This window comes from Rhineura floridana, chromosome 10 (assembly GCF_030035675.1).
Source record: "Rhineura floridana isolate rRhiFlo1 chromosome 10, rRhiFlo1.hap2, whole genome shotgun sequence".
NCBI lineage: Eukaryota > Metazoa > Chordata > Lepidosauria > Squamata > Rhineuridae > Rhineura > Rhineura floridana.
This window is the reverse complement of record NC_084489.1, coordinates 89,647,976-89,665,083: the sequence shown is the minus strand read 5'-3', so window position 1 is coordinate 89,665,083 and position 17,108 is coordinate 89,647,976. Positions and strand designations below refer to the sequence as shown.

The window sequence follows — 17,108 nt, the reverse complement described above, 5'->3', positions numbered from 1 at the left end:
ACGGGACCTCTCTGCTCACCTGCCCTGTGGCTGGTTGGGGGGCGGCGGCGAGAGAGCGCCCCCGTCTCCCCGGGAGGTGTCTCGCAGCTGGTGCTTCCCGCATCCCGCATCCTTCGCCGCCCTCCCTCCCCTCCCCTCCCCGCGGTGGTGCTGCAGCCTCTGGGCGCTGCGTGCGTGTAAGGGCAGCGCCGGGTCCAGACTCGGAGGGCGGGGAGAGACGGGCCGTCCCAGCCCACCTTGGCAAAGGATGAGCCGAAAGGGCAACGCTCCGTTGGACCCTGGCTCAGGTAAGTGTGGCTCTGAGCAGGCTTGGGAGAGCCGCCGGCAGGCAGAGGGCTTCAGCAGGGAATCCTGTGAGCCCGGGGACCTGTTTTCCGTGCAGAAACTAGCAGCAGAGAAGAGAGTGCCTTTGGGCATGTGCAGAGTGACTTCCACTCACCACCTTGAAAGCAACCACTCAGCCCAGGCTCGGTGAGAGAATTTCCGGGGGGTTCACCAGCTGAAGGAGAATTCTTGTGATTCTCTGCTATCGAACTGTGAAAGCCGTTCCCTGAAAATTAAAACTCTTTTTGCCCTTTCCCATCAACCATGAAGATGGGGAGATGCGGGAAGCCCTACAACTATTGCAAAAGCAGCATTCAGCCGGCATAACTTGCCTTGGAAATAGTGAATGGTGAAACCATTTGCTAGCATTGTCGCTCAGCTGTGCAGGATACAGTTTTGCGTAATCGTCCTGGTGAAAGAAGGGAGCAGGGGAGGGGGCACATACAGATCCCTAAATCCCACATGAGCAGGGCTGGCTTAAAGGTTACGGGGTCCAAATGCTACTCTATCAATGTATTCTCTCTCATCTATCAGGGTCCACATGCAACACAGCCCATTAATGAAAACAGAGCCCGCATTGGTGTCCAGTGGAGACGGACCTTTCAAGGCACTGTCCAAGGTGCTGAAATCAGAAAGTACTTTGGACAGCTCCTTGAAAGTTTGGACTAAAACCCGGCATGGATTCACTGCCCCGCTGATATCGGGGCCACCAGTCTCCACTGCCCGCACCTTTCAAAATCTCCCCATTGCATATTCCGCTTCTCAGAGGGGCCATCTGCACAGCAGTTTAGTGTGGATGTGAAGCTGCTTCAGTGTCACTTTTCAAATTATTTATTAAAAATACTAATAAATTGCAGTTTCATGAAAAATATCAAAGCAGTTTACAACTATAATATAATGGAATATATGGCAGTATTGTGCTAGCACAACAGGATTTCCCCCCTCCCCCTGTGTGTGACCTGCCCTGTCCCCAAATCTGTTCCAGAGTGTTAGGGGTAAAACCCCAGAACAGATTTAGGGAGTGCAGGGGGGGGAGAAGAGGGGGAGAATGTTTTGTCATGCAAGGAAAAAATCCTTGTACTGATGGAATATTCTCCTTAGCACTACTTTGAATGCAACCCATATATGCAATAAAGAACACATTAAAAACTCAAAATTACAGATCACCAGCTAAAGATTACCGATGTTTTTTCTTAATTGTCTGCTTATGCCTGGGGGCAAATGAAAGTTTCCAGGAACCATGTACAGGTTACTATAGATGAGGCCTGCTGAATCTCTATTGGAAGAGCATTTCATGGGAAGCCACGTAATGTCCTCCTCATGCAAGTGGCATCCCAAACGTTTTCCTGATTCAGATTTGATTTTGCCTATCTGCAGATAATCCCCAAAGGGGAAATAATCTGAATCCTCCATTTTAGGGCTGCAGAATATTAGGAAAAACATGTTGGTCTTTTCCCAGTAGCCTTTGGCATAACCTCCTGTTTCCCTAACCCCACTCTAACTAAGCCTAATTATATACCACAGAAATAATTGCATACCCCTCCCCATTTATCCTTGCTGCCTCTTTCCTCTGTTTCCCCTGTGGTCAAACTTTCTAAGCTCTTCAGGACAGGGGCCTTGCACTCTGAAAGCAACATGCACTGTGAGGTCTGTCTCTCTCATGAATAAATAATGACATCAAAAACCACTTTGAACAATTCCAGTTATAAACATCAGTTTCTCTTCTAGCTATCTATATGCCACGGGTGGCCAACTCCCATCATTCCCAGTTGCCTTCAGACTGTCGTCATTTTGCAGGAGTGATTCAGTTTGCATACAGGAAATTTTGGTTTGTGGATTAAAGTGGCTCTGGTGCCACAAAAGTCTTTTTGCAGTAAGGAAAGTGATGGGGAAATGCACTAAAAACTGTGGAATAATTATGATTGACAGGAAGTCATACAACCTTTGCACAAACAAATCAGGATGAATTATCATTGTCATACAATCTCCCCACAAAAATAAAAGGTCAGAACAAATGCTCAGTAAGGAGCGGGACATTGTATGACCTCTGAGCACAAGCCTTGTGCAAGATTATTGGGATGAATGCTCAATAAACAGCTTGTCTGGAGGAAACCCTTGACCATTGGCCAAGCTAGCTGGGGCTGATGGAGGCCGGATTCCAACAATTTCTGGAGGGCACCACATTGGCTAACCCTGCTCTACACCCATCATGCACCTCTCCAGTTTATCTTCTGCCCTGCTGGGGGAACTGGGCTTGCTGGATTGCAGCAAAGGGTCTGACCGTGTCCTGCCACATCTTGGGTTCTTCCACCTGGAAGCGAGAAGGTCCTAAAGAGGACTCCTGCTAGATCCAGCTGGGATGATGGAGAAAACCTGGATTAGGACTGCCGGCCCTTCCAAGGTGAAGTGTGTCTGTCACAGGTTGCCTACAACGTCTTTGGCTTTATGGACCGTTCCAGGTGGCCTATGGCTTCCATGGCCAAATCTGGTTGGCTCCAGTGAGAACAGGGTGCTGGACCTCATCCAGCAGCAAGGCTCTTTTTATGCTCTTATGATGATGGGGCTGATGTGAACACAGTCACACTGGCTGGGCCTGATGAGAGTTGTTGTCCAAAACATTTGGAGGGCACCAGGTTCCATTTGATGGAAGAACATGTAGAAGTCCTTTGTCCTTCCTTCGGCCACTCAGCTAACTCAGTTAACCCTCACTGCTATTTTTATTTTCCAGGAGAGGACCAACATCCCAAGAAAGTGAAGAAGGAAGCAGTATCAGAGATCCGTCCAAAAAGGCAGGAAGTTCCGCCTCCTGTCAACACTTTGCTTGGGAAACATGGAGAGAGTGGATTCCATCCCCCTATACTTGGGCAAAGCCATGTAAAGCCACAAGAACCTGTCTCCGGAGCAGCCAGGGAAGAGGGCTTGCTGATGGACCATCGGGCGGGATATGGCTCCAGCACACGTGCCTTTGGGATTTGCAGAGCCTCGATGGGAGAGATGCCCCATTGGTGCCTGGAATGTGGGAAGAACTTTGCCCAAAAGGCAGAGTTAGAAAGGCACCAACTGAACCACGCCGGGGAATGCCTGCAGATCTGCAGAGACTGTGGAAGGAGCTTTACAGAGCACGTCACTCCCACCACCCTCCAGGGAGCATGCATGGCGGGGAATTCCAACAGCCACCCCGGGTGCAGGAGAAGGGTTTTGCCTCTCTCGAGTGAGACTGTTGTGCAGAGGAAAGAGCGGAAGGAGCTCTCCCTGCAGGAAAAGATCCAGGTGCTGGAGATGTTGGAGGGGCCCAAGGTATCCCAGAGTGAACTCGCCAAAAGGTTTGGAGTCTCCCAGCCCCAGATCTGCCGCATCATCAAGAACAAAGAGCGCATCCTAGCAGAGTGGTCTAAGAACACCAACCCAGGGTGCAAGCGCAAGCTGGAGGAGACAGCCACAGCCAACAGTGGGTCTCTTCTGCAGTGGTTTGAGCGTAGCTGCATGTCCAGCATTCCCACCAATGGGATGCATCTTCAGGACAAGGCTTTTGAGAAGAGGCCAGAGCTGGAGGCCAGCCTGGATTGGCTGAGTGGCCTCAAAGTGAGGCAGGATGCAGCCTGTGAACGGCCTCTGGCTGCGAAACAGGACGGTGAGCGGCTGGAAGGGGAACACTGGGAAAGCATCATCCTGCCCTACATCCTCAGCAAGTACGATCCCCCCGACATCTATTCCTGCGGGGAGGCTGGGATCTTGTTTAGAGCAACCCCGGAAGGTCTGGCTTTGGGGAAGAGAGAAGAAGCTAGGGACCAGCTCACCATCTTGCTCTGCACCAATCTGGATGCTTCAGATAAAAGGGATGCCCTGGTTGTTGGCAAGGCGCAAAGGCCGTTGTGCTCCCAAGGGGTCGACGGGCAGGAGCTGCTTCCTGTGACCTACAGAGTGGACAGGAAGGCTTGGATGACAGCAGCCATCTTCACTGAGTGGCTCCAGAAATTCAACGAGGACATGAAACGCAAACAGAGGAGGGTGGTGCTGTTCTTGGTCCAGTGCAGGGCACATCCCTACGCCGAGGTCTCTCATGTTAAGATGGTTTTTGTGCCTCCGGGTCCTTCTCGACTCCATCCTCTTGAGCAAGGGGTGGTCCAGAACTTTAAATGCCATTACCGGAGGAGGATGCTTCTCCGCCTCCTTGCTGTGCTCGACAGCAAAGCCTCTGTATCAGCAAGCAGGCTCTCCAGGCATCTGACATTTCTGGATGCCATCCACATGATAGTCCAAGCCTGGTCTGACATCTGTCCGCAGACAATAACGAGCAGCTTTCGAGCTGCGGGCTTTGGCTCGGACCTCCGCATCCCGGCTCCCCCCGTGGGCCTTGTCCAAGCGCTTGGCTTCAAGGACCAACAGCAATTTGCGCAGTTTGTACTGGTGGATGAAGGGCTGGAGTGTTTTGGAGACCAGGAGGGTCCTGAGATGACCCAAGAGCCAGCCTGTGGGACAGCAGAGGATGAGGAGAAGGCGGCAGACTGGTCTTTGCTGCCCTGCCCCTCGAAGGCAGAAGTCATGGAGAGTTTGGCCAAACTGAGGCGCTACTTTGAGTGTCACTCAGTGTTGCCAACTGTCTTCCAGACATTCTACAAGCTGGAGGACCTGGTCCATGGGATGTCTCTGGCCAATATGCAAGGGTTAAGGGCAAAGGCCTTGAACAAAGAATGACCCTGAGCCATAACATCAAAGGCAGCTGTTCAAGACTCTTAGGTATGGTCCTATGAATCCACACAGGCATTTGGGGCACTGATTCGTTTTTTAAAGAAATCTGTGCAGCAGCCTTTCCCAGCCTGGTGCTTTGCAGATGTTCTGGCCCCAGCAAGTGTGACCAACGGCCAGGGAGAGGAGAATGCTGCTGTAATCAAGTACGTTTGGAAAGTCATGCTGGAATTTATTTTTTGTTTGTAATCCTCCACCCAGAATTGGGAGCATAGAAGCTGGCTGGGGCTGACGGGAGTTGTGTTCCAAAATATCCTGGAGGGCCCCAGATTGGGGGAGGCTGCTCTAGATTAAACCAACTTCTGTGATCTAATTTCCAAAGGATATAAACGTGCAAGCCTCCAGAGTGCCAATGAATTGTTAAAATGTTCATGCCTCCATAGAATTGTGCACTTTAAAAATAAAATTAAACAAACCAACTGCAGCACAGTAATAATTGCAACTTCATTAAAGGTGCTACACTAGGATGCATTCGGTATTTCTGTAATGGGTGTAAAAAGAACATCTAAATGTAGAAAGGAAGTTGCAAAATGTTTTAAAGAGCGAAGACACTGGGGCATTTCAGATTAATGACATGGACTTCAGTAATGGTTTACATAGGAACATCAGAAGAGCCTGAAGCTGGATCAGGCCAGTGGCCCATCTAGTCCAGCATCCTGCTCTCACAGTGGCCAACCAGGTGCCCATTATGGGATGCCCACAAGCACAACTGTGCTCTCCTCACTTGCGATTCCCTGGATGACTGTCTAATCTTTTAAAGCCATCCAAGCTGCCTCTTGTGGGAGCGAATTCCATAGCTTCACTCTGCACTGCATGCCATTCCTTTTGTCCATCCTGAATCTTATCATAGAATCATAGAGTTGGAAGGGGCCTTGTAGGCCATCGAGTCCAACCCCCTGCTCACAGCAGGAAATCCACAGCTAGAGCATCTCCCGCAGATAGCTGTCCAGCCTCTGCTTGAAGACATCCAGCGAAGGGGATCCCACCACCTCCCTAGGCAGTCGGTTCCATTGCCAAACTGCCCTTACTGTCAAGAAGTTCCTTCTAATGTCCAATCTGAATCTACGCTCCTGCAACTTAAAACCATTAGACCTAGTCCTACCCTCTGGGGCAGCAGAGAACAAATCTGTACCCTCCTCTATGTGACAGCCCTTCAGATACTTAAAGAGTGCAATCATGTCACCCCTCAGCCTTCTCTTCACCAGACTGAACATGCCAAGTTCCTTCAACCTTTCCTCATAAGACTTGTTCTCCATACCGGCTATCATCCTTGTCGCCCTCTTCTGAACCCGCTCTAACTTGTCTATATCTTTCTTAAAATCTTCCAACATTCAGGACAGATTTGTACATATTTAGGTAGTACCACAAAGAGGAAGGGCTTGCCACCCCTACCTTATGAATCAAGCAAGACTAGTGGACTTCCAGGAAGGGTGACTTCGCTTGTGCCTGCTTTTGAGACGGGCTCCCGCCTCAAAAGAAGCTTATTCAGATATAAATCAGTCAGAACATTTTTTTTTTTGACTGATGAAATTTCTCCCGGGCAGGGAGAAACGTAGAGATCAACCTCAAAAGCCTGTTTTTGTTGGGAGGACTGGATTTCATTAATTTATGAGAAAAGGTCCAGCCAGCAATGCCGGACGGACTTCCGAACAAGCTCTATCTGATTAATGCGATACGTTTATCTTTTCTTCAAAGAGAAAACGGACTAACAGGCAAGCACCCTTCTTTCCATTATTTTTTTTACTTGGTTTAAATTGTTGCAGCAAAAAGAGATTTGTCAAATGAATCAGCTTTAAAGAACTTCTGGGTGAGCTATAACTCTTCTCTGTTATTCACGAAATTAACAGCTTATCTCTGTTTCTATTGCAAAAAGCTGTCCTGGAAGTGCATTCTAAAGATATAAACAGAAGAGGGATTTCTATTCCGAGGAACATTATATTGTCTGGGACTATTCTCTTTTTGGTCTATTTTATTTTGACGAATCTGCTTCTTCACGACGCCACTAACTGTTTTGATGCTGGGAACTAAATTTGTTTTGTATTCTTGAACATAGAGAGATAAGGCAGGCTGCTCTGTTTATACTGTGATGTCACCAAGCCTGGAATATTAACCCAATTGTTGCTGAAATAAGAAGTGGTTCTTCTTTATTTTTGTTTTGTTTTGTTTTGTTTTCGTGGTTTTAAAAATGGCAATCAAGAAAGTGGCTGAGAATCTGGAAGTAATTATGTTTCAGAAAATAATGGATGAGATTGAGATAACGAAACAAACCCTGCGACAGGGCAGTAAGGAGTTGAAAATTGAACTGAGCAAAATGACGCAGGAGCTTAAAGAAATAGGGGATCCTGTGAGAGAGGAGAATGAGATCAGAGATGAGAAAAGAAAAAATAAAGGGAAGATACAAGCCCTGGAGATTGGAACAAATGTGGAATTGGAAAAAGATCTGGAGTTTATGGATATTAGAAATAAAATCTACTGTTTGGAATTTAACGTTATCTCTGAAGAAATTAATGAAGATATTAGAGATAAAGTTATCAATGGCTTGGATAATCTTCTGGACTGGAATGACGTGATGGAGCTTGATATAGAGAAAATCTATGGAATTAACTGCAGCCATGTGACAATGGAAAAACTCTCAAGAGATGAGCCAGTGTATTTTGTAAAAAAGAAGAACAGAGATATGACTTTACAACAATATTTCAGCAACTTATTCAGAATTGATGGCAAGAAAATATTTGGGATAGAGGAAATTCCCATCAGACTCTTATTATATGACTATGGCTATGACAGCAAGATTATTATGGAATACTGATAATGGAAGATTGGACACTGAAATTACTGGACTTAACAGGACTATTGAAGATGGAAGATGGAATTAATAGGGATAATGGAATAATGGCTATTGAAATTATTGGACCTAACAGATTTTGATGAGATGGATTAATCGATATGTTTATTTGGACTATGGTTATGACAATAAGATTATTATTATTATTAACGAGATGGATTAATCAACATGTTTATTTGGAGAAAAATTGATAGATATATTTCTTAAAGAATTGAAACCTCTCTTTGACTTTTTGTGGAAAGAATAAAGTAATGTTTATGAGATTTGATGATTAATTAAGATAACTACTGGAGGAAAGTGATTTTATAATATAATTTAAGAGACAGGATTGTTATATATTGTAGACCTATAACTGATTTGATCTGCGACAAATGGGAAGTCAACATTTTATTTTTTTGTTTAATCATTTTTGTTTTGTTTTGTTTTTTGTCTTTGAATGTTTTATGATTTTGTTTTGTATGTTTTATGAAAATTTGAATAAAAATTATTGTAAAAAAAAAAAGAATCAAGCAAGACTAGTAAACATAGTTGTACAAGAAATAATTCTGTTTACTCTTCTGTAGCAATAGGACGTTTGTTGTTGTTGTTGTAAAGTTGACAAGAGAGTTAACAATGCAACAATTCCCACACCAAGCAATTCCATTGGACCAGAGACCAAAAATAAGCTCAGCGGGGAGGGAAAGGGGTGGCTGGCGGAGAAGCTGCCACTGAAAAGTGTGGGGCAGAGAAAGGGCGTGGCCTCCCCCTCCCCACCCCACTTCTCTCCTTGAGATCACCTTTTTCCTTCCCTGCCCTCTTGCCTCTTTATTTAAGCACAGCCTGCATTTTAACAAGGGAACCTGCAGGGCTAACAACTAGCTAGCTAGCCTTGCTTGTTGTTATGTACCTTCAAGTCGATCATAACTTATGGCAAACCTATGAATCAGTGACCTCGAAGAGCATCTGTCATGAACCACCCTGTTCAGATCTTGTAAGTTCAGGTCTGTAGCTTCGTTGATGGAATCAATCCATCTCTTGTTTGGTCTTCCTCTTTTTCTACTCCCTTCTGTTTTCCCCAGCATTATTGTCTTTTCTAGTGAATCATGTCTTCTCATTATGTGTCCAAAGTATGATAACCTCAGTTTCATCATTTTAGATTCTAGTGACAGTTCTGGTTTAATTTGTTCTAACACCCAATTATTTCCCTTTTTTCGCAGTCCATGGTATACGCAAAGCTCTTCTCCAACACCACATTTCAAATGCGTTGATTTTTCTCTTATTTGCTTTTTTCGCTGTCCAACTTTCACATCCATACATAGAGATCGGGAATACCATGGTCTGAATGATCCTGACTTTAGTGTTCAGGGATACATCTGCAGCAGCCTGTTAAGCCTGCAAAGGTCATAACCAGTTCATTCAGTTTTGCTGAGAAGCATGATGATTTAGTTGCCTGCCTTTTGGCAATCTAGTGAGGTTTTTTGCATGTTGTTCTCCCACCTTCTGTTCAGGCTTGATTTGCAGCCACTTTTTAAGAAATGCTGTTTGAGCACCAACCCGTCCAGTTAACACACAACCAACACGAAGAGCCTAAAAATTTAAAGGGTTGCATCCAATGCTTGTCATGCTCAGAGTAGACCCACTGACATGACTGTGACAAACTTCGGTCCATTAATTTCAGTGGGGCTACTCTGAGTAGAACAACTCAACTTTTCCAGAAATGGTGGACACAGGCAGCTGCCTTATACTGAGTCAGACCATTGGCCCATCTAGTTCAGCATTGTGTGCACTGACTGGCAGGGGCTCTCTGAAATTTCAAGCAAGGTTTTCTCCCAGTCCTGCCTGGAGATGCCACTGAGGATTGAACTTGGGACCTTCAGCATGCAAAGCGGATGCTCTGCCACTGAGCCACAGCCCTTCCATGGGGCCCAGGGGTGGAAGGGAACCCTTTTCCGGATGCCGGATGCCTAGAGGAAGGCAATGGTAAACCACCTCTGAATACCTCTTACCATGAAAACCCTATGAATATACCCAAAAAGATCCATAGGGTCGCCTTAAGTCGTAATCGACTTGAAGGCATATAACAACCTGTAAATTTGGGGGAAAACTGACATATATTCAATACTTATTTTCTTATTCAACCTAACTTGCGCTACACAACATGAAATGCATTGTGTATAGCTTACTTAGCATACAAGCATGACTATTTGGCTTGAAATGTTCAGACTGAGCAACGCAATCCTGTGCAAGTTTCTTCTTGGACTGCCTTCAAGTCAATCCCGACTTGTGGTGACCCTACAAATAGGGATTTCATGGTAAGCGGTATTGAGAGGGGGTTTCCCATTGCCTCCCTCTGAGGCTAGTCCTCCCCAGCTGGCCAGGGCCTGCTCAGCTTGCTACAGCTGCACAGCCCCTTCCTTGTCTGCAACTGCCAGCTGGGGGGCAACTGGGCTCCTTGGGACTATGCCGCTTGCCCACGGCTGCACTGGTGGCAGGGCACGTCACCCCTGAGCCACTCCCTGTGGGGGTGATCTTTAGCTGGCCCTTGACACCCAGGAGACACGAGCGGGGATTTGAAGTCTCAGACTCTGGACTCCCAGCCAGGCTCTCCTCCCCACTGTGCTATACCAGCCATGTCTCAGGGGGAAAAAACCTCTCTGTTTAGTGCAGCTTTACTGCCCGGTCAGTGTGCATAGGAGGGCAACTTTAGGTTGACCCACTTATGTGGAAGTAAGTCCCATTGAGACTTACTTCTCAGGAGACATGCATAGGATTGCGCTGTTACTTTTCTAGCAGAGTGTATGTGCGGAGTCTTTTGAAGGGAGAAATGCCAAGACTGACAGGCCAGGTCAAAAGGACAGTGGGAGCAAGATTCTTGCTACTAATACCTCCTTACTAGATCCAAGGTCAACAGAGGCAGGCCAGCAGCAAATCACAAGCAGCCAAGGGTCTGCATGCCCCTTTCATGAAGATGGCATCCCCTGGAATGTGCAGAAACACATTGGATTTCAGTGTTGTACATGTCTACATACCCGAGAAGGATCATTCTCTCTGATCATTCATAGGGAACAGCTGCAGCACTGGGGGACTGGAGAAGACCTGCCCTGGGAGTGAGTCTCTGAGCATCTGAGTGCTTGCTCTCTCCTCTGGGTTGCTGTCTCTTGAGACAGCTGAAGTCCCTGGTAAGTGCTGCAAGGACTGGGACCCCCTGCCTGACCCTGACTCCAGTTTTGCCCACCTGGATACTCAGTGCAGCCATAGAAGACGAGGGCAAGGCTATCTACACCTTGTTCCTCACTCCCACTCCTCTCATGGATGAGTTCTTCATTGCTCATCTACTGTGCCCACTGCCCTGTGTGCGGTGTTGTTGTTTAATGCCAGATAGGTACACAATAAGACCACACTCATCCATGATTGGACAAAGGTGCTGATTTGGTGTGCATTGCTGAGACCTGGGTGGGTGAGCTGGGAGGAGTTGATCTGACTCAGCTTTGCCCACCTGGATACTCGGTGCAACACCAGCAGGGATGGGGGGGAGGAGTTACTGTGGTCTACAGAATTTCCATCTCTGTCACCAGGAAACCACGCTGTCTTGGAGCTGGCTGTGAGGGCCTTCACCTGCTGTTGGGCCAAGGAGACAGTAAACTAGGGTTGCTGCAGGCGTACTGTCCATCCTGCTTTCCGGCAGCTTCTCTGACAGAGCTGGTGGAGGTCATCTAAGCTGTGGTCTTGGAGGAGCCCAGAACGATAGTGCTGGGTGATTTCAATGTTCATGCTGAGGCTGCCTCTAGTGTTCTGGCTCGGGACTTCATGGCCTCCATGACGACCATGGGGCTGTCTCAAGTTATCACTGGCCTGACGCATAGGGCAGGGCACACCCTCGACTTGGTTTTTGCTCCAGATGGAGGAAGAGGTGGTCTGGAAATAGGGGGGTAGATGTCACCCCATTGTCATGGTCAGACCACTTTCTGGTGAAGTTTAGACCTACGGTTCCAATCCTCCCCTGCAGGAGTGGTGGACAGATTAAGATGGTCCTCCCCCAGAGACTAATGGAATCCACTGGATTCCTGAATGCCCTGGGGGAGTTCCCAGTAGATAAGAGCAGGTGACCCTGTTGAAGCCCTTGTCACGCTGTGGAAGAGGCGCATCGGGCTCTTGACACAGTTGCCCCCAAGTGCCCTCTATGGCATTGTGGAACCTGGTTTGCACCTTGGTACACCAGTGAGCTAAGGGCAATGAAACAGGCTGGATGACGGCTAGAGCGCAAGTGGCGAAAGACGTGCTGTGAGGCTGAGCGGGCATGAGTAAAACATCGTAACCGTGCCTACTGTGTGGCGGTGAGGACAGTGAATAAGGCCCACTTCTCTGCCACCACCGCATCCTCAAGTAGCCATCCAGTGGAGCTTTTCCATATTATCAGGGGTCTGTTGCCATCATCTCCAGGAAATGGAGTTTTACACCCTTCAGAGGCCCACTGTGAATTGTTTGCAAGGCACTTTGAGGGTAAATTTGCTCGCCTCCGTAGCAATCTTGATGCCCCATCTGCATTTACTGTAGTCCCCAGTGAGGTGTCCAGTGCAATGTCTGCTGCAACTTCTTGGGAACAGTTTCAGTTGATGCGGCCTGATGACATGGACAAGGCGCTTGCGATGATGCGGCCAGCAACGTGTCCTCTCGACCCTTGCCCTTCTTGGCTTATTAATGCTTGCAGAGGGGGTTTGACTGAGTGGATCCAGAGTGTGGTCAACGCATCATTGTGGGAGGGAGTGGTTCCAGCCACCCTGAAAGAGGCAGTGATCCAACCACTTCTGAAAAAAATCCATCCTGGACCCATGGGTTTGCGACGACAAAGCCCAGTCGCAAATACCCCCTTTTTAGAGAAGGAGATTGAGAGGGTTGTGGCACAGCAATTGCAAGTACTCTTGGATGAAACAGATTATCTTGACCCATCTCAGTCTGGGTTCAGGCCTGGTTATGGGACTGAATCGGCCTTGGTCACCCTGATGGATGACCTTTATTGAGAGGACAGGGGGAGTGCGACCCTGTTATTCTTACTTGATCTCTCAGTGGCTTTTGATGCTATTGATCATGGTATCCTTCTGCACAGACTTGGTGAGATGGGTATCGGAGGCACTATTTTACAGTGGTTCCGATCCTATTTCCAGGGTCATTTTCGGATAACAGCATTGGGTGATTGCCTTTTGGCCCCCTGGCAGTTGTGCTGTGGGGTGCCACAGAGTACCATCTTGTCCCTCATGCTGTTTCATGTCTATATGAAACCCTTGGGAGTGGTCATCAGGAGATTTGGGTAAGGCGTCAGCAGTATTTCTCTGTAACATCTGAATCGGGAGAGGCCGTGCAAGGCCTGGACCGCTGCCTGGACTTGGTGTTGGGCTGGATGAGGGCCAATAAACTGAGTCTGAATCCTAGCAAGACGGAGGTGCTGTGGGTTGGTGGTTCCCGAGTTTGGATAATTGGTCAGTTGCCTGCTTTGGATGGGGTTGTACTCCCTCTGAAACAGCAAGTCCGTAGTCTGCGGGTGCTCCTATTCATGTTTGTCACTAGAGGCCCAGGTGACCTCAGTGGTTAGAAGTGCCTTTTACCAGCTTAGGCTGGAAAGACAGCTGCGGCTGTTTCTGGACCGGGATAGCCTGACCACTGTTGTCCATGCACTGGTAACCTCCAGGCTGAATTACTGTAATGCGCTCTGTGTGGGGCTACCCTTGAGGTTGGTCCAGAAGCTGCAGCTGGTGCAAAATGCGGCAGCGAGACTGTTCACTGGGGCAGGGTATCGCTAACATATCACCCTGCTGGCACTGGCTACCTATTAGTCACGGGGCCAAGTTCAAGGTCCTAGTCTTGGTGTACAAAGCCCTATACAGCTTGGGACTAGGATACCTGAAAGACTGTCTTATCCCTTACATACCCAGTTGATCACTGCATTCTGCAGGTGAGGGCCTCCTGCAGATACCATCTTATCAGGAGGTCCATTCTGTACAACATAGGAAATGGAACTTTAGGATGGTGGCACCTACCCTGTGGAATTCCTTCCCCTTAAATATTGGACAGGCGCCATCTCTGTTATCTTTTTGGCGCCTATTGAAGACCTTCCTCTTTCAACAAGCCTTTTAAGTTGAGACCTTATCCCAGTCTGCGTCTGAATTGGAATTGCTTTTTAATATATTTTTTAAGCTTTTCGTTTTTAATTTTTTTTAAAGCTTTTCTTAAAAAAAAGTTTTTAAAGATGTCTTGTTTTAATATATTTTAAAGTCTGTTTTTATGATGTCTTAAAGTGTTTTTAGTGCTTTGTTTGCCACCCTGGGCTCCTGCCGGGAGGAAGGGCGGGATATAAATCAAATAATAAAGTTACATAATTTGAGTGAGAAAAACCTTGTCTTAAAAAGCATTTCACCCATTCCAAAAGAGAAAATATTTCATAGAAATTTTTTAAAATTGTTTTCTGCTGGAGAAATTGAAAATAAGTTTTCAGGGGGGAAAAAATACTCTTCCCTGACCCTAACTTTTTCTGAGCCTGGCGGATCCAACTAAAGGCCTGCCAACAAGATGCCTATGATGTATTTGGTCCTGCTTTCCAGTGATGAGATGTTCCCTCATTTGAGACGTCCCTTATTTAAAGACATTCTTCCACTGTCCACAGTGGGAAACTGAATACCAGCTGGTCTTTCAAAACCCTTCCTACTTTACTGAATGTGGCTTTCTCCCCTTCAGTAGAACATCAAGTGACAGGAGGAGGGGAGACATTTGTTATACCTAAGTTTCCTCTTTTTCAAGTGGAGGAAATATTTCTGGAAAGCAGTGGCAGCTGACGGCTCCATGTCAGTGGGGCAGTGGAATCCGCTCCAGATTTAAGTTTGAACCTTCAAGGAGCTGTCCAAGGTGCTGAACTGTACCACCACTAGAGAGTAGAGTTGACAGAAGGAACAAGGAAAGATTCTAGGTCAAGGAGAGTACAGGTAACATAAACGAAGGAGTACAGCACCTCAAAATTTACATTTTGGTTTCCAAACCAATCAGACATTAACATGTCACTGCGCTTTTTGTCTGAGGGGGCAGAAGAGAAAAATGAAATGGGTGGGGATTTAAACATCTGCAGTGCTTTCATAACTGTCAGAAACAAAACTGATCCTAGTGTTTGTCCTCAGGAATCACAGATCTAGCAAACCAAACAGGCCTGCAGCCAGTGCAATAGAGAAAAGAAAAACATTGGTTTGGCAAGTGGGGAGCAATTCTTCCACTTCTCCCCCCATCCCCAGTTAACTCTTTTTCTCTAGCACAGAAGTGGGGAGTTTTCGGCGCTCCAGATGTCGCTGCACTACAACTCCCATCATTCCTCACCATTGCCCACGGAGTCCAACACCACCTGAAAGGCCACAGGTTTTATCCTACCTACTCTAGCAAGAAGGAGACAGGAATTGCCCACAGAAAATATACCCTTTCCTCCTCCAGATCCTCATATCGCTAACTATTCCCAAGTGAATTGTTATCAAATGTTTTAAATACAGCCTTCTTGGGATACCGTGTCAAAATGCATGTGGCAATATCACAGGCTTGGCTCTAAAAGATCTGAGAATCCTCTCCAACATGCTAAGCATCTACTAGTGAGGAGCTTCCTCTCCCCTAATGTAGAAGAATATTCACAGAAGAGTTGAGTTGGAAGGGGCTTATAAGGCCATCGAATCCAACCCTGATCAATGCCGGAATCCAAATCAAAGCATCCCCGACAGATGGCTGTCCAGCTGCCTCTTGAATGCCTCCAGTGTTGGAGAGCCCACCACCTCTCTAGGTCATTGGTTCCATTGTTGTACCGCTCCAACAGTTAGGACATTTTTCCTGATGTTCAGCTGAATCTGGCTTCCTGCAACTTGAGCCCATTATTCCGTGTCCTGCACTCTGGGACAATTGAGAAGAGATCCCGGCCCTCCTCTGTGTGACAACCTTTCAGCTACTTGAAGAGTGCTATCGTATCTACCCTCAGTCTTCTCTTCAGGCTAAACATGCCCAGTTCTTTCAGTCTCTCCTCATAGGCAGAGCTGTGGAGTTGGTACGCCAAACCGACTCCTCTGTTTTTCTACTGTCCGACCCCAACTCCACAGCATAGGGCTTTGATTCCAGTCTCCTGATCATTCTCCTGGCCCTCCTCTGACCCTGCAATCCTGCGCCTGCAATTCTGAAGAGAAACAAGCTTCCCCCAACATTGTCCAAATGTGTGGATCAGTTCTGAGGTCAAGGCTTGGAGACAGGCTTCCATTTCATTGGCCGAGGGCTTTAAATATTGGTTTCTGGTGTGTCTTCTGTCATTCTCTGGCAGACCCATTTTCCTTTTCTATGGCTGAAATAAGGTCTGTGCATTAAATTTTATACAGTTCAGCTAAACAACAATGATCTTTTGCAAGGATCTGCAACATGCCCCTCTAAACCACCCCATTTCTGCTCCGCTAGTTGTTTGTTTTGTAATTTCCATTTAAATCAGGGGTAGGGGACCTGTCGCCTTCCAGATTATGCTAAACTACAACTCATATCAGCCCCAGCAAGCATGGCCAATGGGCAGGGTTGATGGGGGTTTCAAACTCTCCTCTCTCCCTCTGCTCTGTTCCTCCCCATGTTGGGATGTTCACCACCTTCAAGGTTTCTTTAAAAGGGATAGTCCAGATGTTCAGTTATCTTCTCTGCAAGTTTGTAGATTTTAAATTAGAAAAAGATAACTGTAGCTGGGCTAGAGGGTGTGCACTGTGTCGTTAAAAGGAGCTCCAACAGCAGCAGCACAACACTGACAGCTCATCCTGAAAATTCATAACAGTTCCGAATAGTTTGGCCCAAGCAATTGGGCTACTGAATTATCTGAGTTAGAGAAGCAGCTCTGAGATAGACTTGCTCAGCTGACCGCATTTGAGGCAGCCAGGACCACTCCCAGCCAAGTGAGGATTCTTTATTTCCAAAATCTTCTTTTCATCAGTGGCTGTTATAGAACAGTATTGGCGTGTGTTTTTTTTGTATGTGGGTTTTTCCTCTGCCCACCCAGTTCCTTCTTCCTTTCATGTCATGTCTCTTAGATAATAAACCATTATTTTATGCTGAAAATGATCTTGAACACAGAAAGGTGGTATATAAACATAGTAATTAAGAAACAGATCAAATTAAACTGTTTATGTCCTTATTTGATTATAAACCTTATTATGGGCTGTTGAGCTGTGGTGAG

General features: G+C 46.9%; 1 protein-coding gene across 1 annotated transcript; it reads left to right on the top strand.

Moving 5' to 3' along the window:
* LOC133365196 (tigger transposable element-derived protein 3-like) lies at positions 1-8,021 on the top strand. Its single transcript, XM_061586738.1, has 2 exons — positions 1-287; positions 3,053-8,021. The coding sequence occupies exons 1-2, from the start codon at positions 248-250 to the stop codon at positions 5,017-5,019; spliced, it is 2,007 nt and encodes a 668-aa protein (XP_061442722.1). The 5' UTR covers positions 1-247; the 3' UTR covers positions 5,020-8,021.
* Positions 8,022-17,108: the final 9,087 nt, after the last annotated feature.

Coding starts and splice junctions, on each gene's coding strand:
- LOC133365196 (XM_061586738.1), top strand. CDS start 248: ATGAGCCGAAAGGGCAACGCTCCGTTGGACCCTGGCTCAG. Junction 288..3,052: donor TCCGTTGGACCCTGGCTCAG/GTAAGTGTGGCT, acceptor TTTATTTTCCAG/GAGAGGACCAACATCCCAAG.